This window comes from Terrapene carolina, unplaced genomic scaffold (genome assembly GCF_002925995.2).
Source record: "Terrapene carolina triunguis isolate 2854851 unplaced genomic scaffold, T_m_triunguis-2.0 Scaffold42, whole genome shotgun sequence".
Classification (NCBI taxonomy): Eukaryota; Metazoa; Chordata; order Testudines; family Emydidae; genus Terrapene; species Terrapene triunguis.
In genome coordinates this window covers 40,272,881-40,280,822 of record NW_020664393.1, presented here as the reverse complement: position 1 = coordinate 40,280,822, position 7,942 = coordinate 40,272,881, and the positions used below count along the sequence as shown (strand labels likewise).

General features: G+C 38.4%; 1 protein-coding gene across 1 annotated transcript in view; it reads right to left on the bottom strand.

Moving 5' to 3' along the window:
* Positions 1-7,942, bottom strand: part of DST (dystonin) — a 361,566-nt gene that overhangs the window by 154,642 nt on the left and 198,982 nt on the right. The window contains exons 34-35 of the mRNA XM_026654897.1: positions 6,061-6,149; positions 3,884-4,019 (exon numbers count right to left, since the gene is read on the bottom strand). Of these exons, the coding sequence (XP_026510682.1) occupies positions 3,884-4,019; positions 6,061-6,149 (225 nt within the window). The remainder of the gene's footprint in view (positions 1-3,883; positions 4,020-6,060; positions 6,150-7,942) is intronic.

Here is a 7,942-nt window from a genome sequence, read left to right as displayed (position 1 = left end):
CTGAGGAGTGTCATAGGCATCGTCATCTTCATCATCAACCTGAGGAGTGTCATAGGCATCATCATCTTCATCATCAACCTGCTGCAAATAGTTATTTTCATACTGTGGGGTGCCATCACTCTCTCCCAGCAGCAGATCACCAGGTTTATTACTATTATCTCCCAGTAGTAACCTGCCATATATAGCATCGCTGTCCCCTAGAAGTAACCCATCATGCAGACTGATACTGTTTCCCAGAAGTGACCTGCCATGCATGCTGGTACTGTCTCCCAGCAATGCCCCCCCAGGTGTATCAGTAGTGTCTTCCAACAGAGCCCTATGATGCACATCGCTAGTGTCCTCCAGGGGTGGCCTGCCCTGCATGCCAGTACTGTCTCCCAGTGGTGACCTGCCATGTGTGTCAGTACTGTTTTTCAACAGAGGCACATCATTATTGTCTTCTGGAAGTAGTCCATCAGGCATATTGGTACAGTCCTGAAGGGATGGCCTGCCATACTCATTCTCTTTAGACTGTAGCATGCCATGCTTATGCTCATTACAAACAATTTGACTCACTAATTCTTTACCAGAAAGTTCTCCTAGAAGTCTGTTTTCAATATCTGTGTGGCTGAATGAATTGAGACTTCTCTGAACATCACATTTTTTCATATTGTTATCAGTTAACATACTCTTATCATCAGACTGCAAAATATGAGGGCCACACTTTGGATTGCTTTCTTGAACAGCACTGACTTCACTATTAACTGACAAATCATCTACACCCAAGGAATTTTCTAAAGTTTTAAAAGTCCTGCTTTCCCTACCCAGGATCTCTCTCCCATCAGGCATACTGGGTTTGTCTTGATCTATTCTTGAAATAAGATTTCCTGGTGAGTATTTTGGAAGATGCCTTTCTACATTTCCAGAGTTTGCTTGCTGATACACATGCTCACACCGTTCCATCTGTGTTCGTTCAGGATATTCTTGAAAACTTTTGAATGCATTCTCTTTCTCAGGGTTTTGAGTACTACCCACTATATTTCCAGTTTCTGCTTCAGGTTTAGACAACAAAGAATTCAATGTACATTCTGACTGTTCAAAATCATTAGCATTAAAGACATTTGCTCTACTGTGAAAATCATTTCTCTCTGAACATTTATCATTCTGAATATCTTCTTCAGGCTGTTTTAAGTTGCTGTCAGTAAAAGTATTCTGTACACCTGTATACTCATGCAGGACATTGCTTGTGAGATTATTAAACATGACATTGTCAGGTTGTTTCAGATCAGTTCTTTTTAAGTTTACATATGTGTTACTAAATCCTCCTTCTGTCACATCAGCACTGGAAGCAGAATCATCACCTTCCAACAACATGCTGACAGCTTCATCCAGGTCTCCATCATATAACAAAAGTCTTTGCCCTGTGTTTGCATCCATATAACTATTTATCATCAGATAAGACATGAATAATTTTTTAGTTTGCTCTACACTATGAGGCATTGGCTCTTCTGTACCTGAAATTTCTTGTTCCTGTTTATAGTCATGAAATGCAGATGGCTGGAATTCATAAGATGATAACCATCTTGCAGCATTTTTACAAGAGGACTCTAAATCCTCCATGTTAGGCATTTTATCAGGTAAAATTACATTGTTCAAAACAGATACAGTATTACCATCTATTACCCCTAACTGTGCGGCATTATCCAGACTGAGTACCTCACAGGTTTCAGGAATATAAATTGCAGCTATTTTCTGCCTGCCATTTAGTATTTTGCTTGCTAGTTCATTTGTTATCATCCCTTGATGTAAAGAAGTAGATATGGGGAATATTTCACCAGAATGAGGCCAAATGAGGCCAATGAAGCCTCTCTGTGCTTCTAGTACCAAGAGTGCACTGCTAGATGAGATTAAGCTGCACTGTATGGCTTCATCTACAGTTAAGCGTTTGGATGAATTTGAACATAATATCCCACCAGTCTGAATCTGATGAGTAAGAATACCACAAGCAGTGTCCTGATCAATCAACTCTTGTCTCATGGCTTCTTCCACAGTCATTCTGTGCCCTGAGTCAGGTTCGATTATACCTCCAGATAGTAGTTGAGCTCCCAGCAACCTGAACATGGTTTCACGGTCTATGAGACCTTCATGGGCTGCTCTCAAAATACTTATCTGCCTTCCACATTTTAGAGTTATTCTACCTCTTTCTTGTGGTCTTACAGGTAGAAGTCTTAACCCTGTTTCTTCTCTTATTATGCTTCTTTGAACCATCTCCTCCAGGGAAACCTTTTCTGCAGTGTTGGGGTCTATGAGATCTTTGCATGTGTCTTGCCTTTCCAAAAGCTTTGAAAATAAAGATGCAGAAACCAGGTCCCTCTGGAAAGCTTTGTGCAAAGTGAGTTGCTCCCCTGTAGCTGCCATAACTAGATATCCTCTGGAAAGCTGAATCTCAAGAATTTTAATGGCAAGAGTCTCTGGAATTAGACCTTGTTCTAAAGCAGCTACAGCTGGAAGATTTGTGACTGATGACTCTGAAATAATTTTCTTAGCATTATTTAATTCTTGTAGTTGCAGTAGAGTTTGTTCATCAATAAGTTCATGGACTTTTGCTTCTTCAAGATCAAAACATATTCCTAATTCTGGTGAAATTAGCCCAGATAAAATCAGCTGATTTTCAAGCAATCTAATGCCAGTTTCAGAGTCAATTAGACCTTTTAAAACAGACTGAAAGACTGAAAGGACTTCTCCAGTTGTTTGATCAATGATACCAGCAATAACTTTATCCACCTAAAAGGGAATATAAAGAATGCTTTTAAGTAATTTTATAATTGTACATATTAAACTTTTTTTTGCTTTTGAATACATATTAAGCACAAAATCATATACTTACCAGGACTGGGACAATGCTGTGAGTATTAGCAGCTCAAATGCGCAAGTGATCTATGTCAGTGTTTCAACAGCACACGATGTAATAAAAGATTTAAAATCAACATGCATCTGTGAATTGAAAATCTATGCTCTGCATACATAAATAGGGTTAGTGGAAGGCAGCAGAATAGATGATTATATAGTGAACAATAGGACATTTACCTGAAAGGCAAACTGTCATGCTCTAAGTGTCTGTGAAAGGTTAGAAGATTCAAAAATAGTATGTGATACAAAATGACCATGCTACTCATGTTTACAGCATACAGCACTTTTGCACAGACACCCAAACATATGGAATCGGATATTATAGAACCCAAATATTTCAACTAGTTTGCATAGAAAGTATGTAATCAGGTTGGCAACATTATTTTAAAATAATTATACAAGACATTGCTTCTACATGTAGATGCACACATACATTCACAATACCTTTATGATATAATTCCATATTTGAGATTTAGATTGGTTTATAAAAAATGTACTTGTCATACCTCATAACTATTTACTGTATGTGGTCCAACCATATACCCAATTGGAATTTAAAGAAAATCTAGAACACTATATATCTTCTGGGATATCTCTGGAGGAGTACATGGCAGAGATTAACCCATATTATTTTATGGTGTCATATTTTTGCAGCACACAAACTTATCTAGCAATCAGAGAGGATGGCTTTTAAAGAGAAGAGTTAAGAGATGGATGATTTGTTTATCTTTGTTCATGCAAGGCACATGGTATTAAGACTCTTCACGCAAGTTCTGATGAACAGAATGTTCATATGCACACGTAAGACTACATATATTATACAAATATATGGAAACTGCAGTCATTTGATTCAGGTTTCAGCTTATTGATACATACAATCAAATACAGTTTCTCCTTTCATTGTTAATATATTGTTCCACAATCATGCAATAAATCTCAAAAGAATAAAGTACTACAGCTAGAAACACAACAACAAAATTTTCTGTGCTATTACCTTTTCCTCCATCTTTTCATCACCTAAATTTTGTGCTCCCTGCAGTTGTTTCAAAGCTTCATTAGATAACAGGTTATAACCTTCTTGTAGGGACTTCACTTGTTTTTCCATTTCATTTCTCTCTCCATCCATCATTCTACCAAAAAAAAAAAAAAAAGATATGATTTTTATCAGATTTGAAAACTTCAGTAGGTGACAAGTTCTGCTTTTTCTGTTGGTTGTGAATTCTGTGTATGTGATCATACAAATTGAAACAGCAGAATAATCTAGCAAATCGAATGGTGAACTCGTTCTCAGAAGACATGGGTTTTATTCCTGGCTTAGCTACTGGCTTGCCGGGTGAATGTGAACAAGTAACTTCATTTCCCTGTGCCTCGGTTTCCCCATCTGTAACATGAGGGTAATGATAGTGACATCCTTTGCAAAGTGTATTGAGATCTATTGATGAAAAGTGCTAGATACTATAATTATTTTAGAAATGAGAGCAAAATCTGACTTGTGTTTTTGGGCCAATATTAGGACATATGATAAAAAAGTTGTATGAAAACATTCATCAAATACAGCTGAATAATTAATACATTTAAGTCAACTGCAAGTCAACTGGTGATCAGAAAATGAGGGAAATTAACTGAAAGATGCTTTTAGTGAATTATTCCCTCAGCTCTATTGTTTATGGTCTGTCAGCCAGTTTTCCATGCCTCTGACTGTTTACTGACCACCAGCCAAGGCAATGTGAATTCATTTTGATAGCAAGCACTCATGAGAACCATGGGAAATGCTTTACTAAAATCCAAGTATATTACATCTACTAATTTCAGTGATGGATGAAACAAACCTTCTCTATATAACTTATATGTTAGTTTGTTAATATTGTAAAGTGTTTTGAGGTCCTTCAAATGAAAGGTCCTGTATAAATATAAAAGTATTGTCATGTGTTGTGTCACCTAATCCAGGGAGCTCTTGTGAAGACTGGGCTTACAAATTTACCTCAATTGTGGGCTCAATTGCAAAAACTGTGAGAAAGTTCATGAAATGTCACAATAACCTATAACAACAAATATTAATAGGAAATGGGAAAAGGTACAGAACCAATTCAGAAAGACTAAAAAAAAAATGCCTACTGATATAATTCAAGGACGGTGTTAAAATCATGCCTAGTAAATAAGAAAAGTGAGGAACTGGAAACCAGTAAACCAGTGTGTCAGAAATTAGGCCTAATAGGTAGACAAAATAACAAGACGGTGAGCTATTCCACCTGTTGCACCTTTTTGCAGTCCTCCAAAAGAGACTTTAGGGAGAAAAATTGGCTACTGGAGAGAGCTTCACAATCATGGCTGCCACCCCCACAGTCTCCTAGGAAGCTGGACCTTCTTCATCCCAATCCTGAAAAATGTCCTGACAGACCAGGCCACAGAGAGGGAGCCAGATGATGACGCTCCCATTTCCACTGGCTATAACTAAATCCTAAAACACCATCTAGGATGCGAGACTATGTCACACATCCCTCCCCTCCTCCCCCCGTGTGTCTTTTTCCTTCCCCCACTTTATTTCTTCTCTTTCCTATCTCCTTCCTTTTGCCTTCTATCAAATAAAGAGTCTGGCATAGCCACCAAGGCTACATATTTTGAAACACTGCTGACAGCCTGTTACCAGAAAGAGGAAGCTAAAGAAATGCCCTAAACAGCCCAATGCTGGTACAAGTTTGCCAGGTCTTGGGAGAGGCTGATAAGACCCTGTGCTGTGGCTGTGTTTTTCCAGCAGTTAGGCTGCAAGTGAGAGTCAACATCAGAGACAGAAGCTGCATTTTCTCTCTGTAGCTCTAATAAAAGGTTAAACTGATTTTAATGATGTGTTTGCCATGGTACTAAGTAGACTTGGATCTCTATATACCAAACCTTGAATCTTGTTTAACACTGTTTAATAATTGGAGAGTGACTGGGTTATGTTAACACCTTTAATGCTTTGGGCCCCCTACTTCCATCTAAATTGATACAATCTTTTATACACCTAATCAAGTTCTCTTCACAATTACATTTACACTAAACAAAAAGAACAAATAGAATATTACCCACTATAACTGTAAGATGAGAATATCAGTCTGTTCCTTATAAGCAAATATGATGCAGTAATTTAGTTACAGTTATATTAACAAAATGCTGTGATAAAATTTAACATACTTGTCACTGTGTTTAGCCAAAAATGACTGTGTAGTCTGCAAAGCCTCAGATATTTGTTCTTTCTTGGTTGCTATTTCATCAGCGGAAATCTGAAAAATATACAATCAAAATTCAGTTCTCCACAGTGCATATGTCTGAAAAGAGAGAATAGAAAAGTAGATGTTAGCTTGTTATGTGCATTCTAATCTAAAAGGATAATTAAATAAACTAAACTAAGTCACAAAACATTCATATGATCCTGAGGCTGCTCATACGACCATCCAGCCAAGTCAGCCCCAGGAGAGGAGGGAAGCAGCATGCAATGAACAAGGGACTTCACAATTGGAAATTTATATTCACCTAAACCACTTTACACCCATTAACTGCAGTAAATATCTGAAACAAAGGCTCATTCCAGAGGATAGCGTGCAACCTGGTAGCTAAATATATTAAACTATATATTTAAACTATTGCTCCTCCCCCACCCCCTGGAAATTTTACAATTAACTGGGAGTGAAGCTTTTCAGGGTGCTGATTAAGGCGATTTCACCCTATATTTCTTACACTACACCCCAGTACAGATGACCAGGTGCTTTATTTTTATGTCTGACTTTATGAACATTATCAATGTGGCAATTGATAATGAAGCAAGTCAAAAACTATATCAGGTCTTTTAACACTAAAAACAGATAAAAGGTTGTGTAGCACAGTGTCTCTGACCAGAGTGGAGAGAGATTCTTGTTTTCTTACAACCATGTTATAATACTATACAGCAGGGTAGCTTACAAACTAGCAATTACAGGTTTATAATGAAATATCGTTATCTACACTGCTCCAGGAAACCATGTTAGCATAATGCTGATTCTAATCTGGATAGAGTCCAAGCTACTCACTGCCATGTTGAGAAGAAAGCATGTGGGAAGAACCATGCATTTCTTCACCAGTTCAGCATCTTGGTTTCCTTTAAAAGTTAGGGTTGGTTGCCAACAATAATATTTATAATTTTTCCACTGTTCCTATTACCCACTTATCACCTTCTTCTTGTGTACTGAATTAGCATTTCAACTTTAAGAGACTCTCCTTCAGAATAGCATGGATGGAGAGAAGCAGATATATGCAAGCCAACAAGAAAAGTAGGAACCTCTTAACTTTTAAGTGTACATGTTATTTCTGAAAAGTGATTAGAAGGCGGGGAGGGAATAGGAGACAGCTGGTGTAGTTAAAATGGTCTAGAGAACAGACCTGAGGTTTGCTCCCTCCCTTTTTTTCCCTGTATAAAAGCCATGAAGATACATTGGCTGCCATTAAATAGCCAATATTTGTCAACAGTTATCTAAGAGTGCTACCTGAGATACAAGAGTGGTTTCCTAATCTATGAATGGGCTAAAATGAGGTCTCTAGCAATTGTGTGGAAATTTTTAGCAAATCGTGATTTTTCAAAATGGTAGTCACCTGACTCATAAAGGGCCATGCCCAGCCCAGGATTGCTTCCATGATCACCAAAGGCTAAAGGGCTGCACAGATCACTCTCTATTTTAAAGCAGCACTTCTCCTTTTGAAGGAGAGAGGACTCACCTTGTATGGTAAATGGAGTACTTCAAGATGTGTCCCTCTAGGGGGGTGCTCCACATCAGGATATGCGCATGCCTGTGCACTCTGGATTGGAGGCATTTTGTCAGCAGTGTCCGCGCCTGTGCACTAGACACCCTCGTGCTCTGGCACAAGGGCATATAGGGAGGGGTGGATCCACCACCACTCCAGTTCCTTCTCAACCAAGAAACTCCAATAAGAGACTCTGAGACAGAGGGGAATGAGGGCAGGCAACGGAGCACCCATAGGGACACACATCTCGAATAATTCCAGTTACTGCACAAGTTGAGTACCCTCTCTTTCTTCAAGTGAT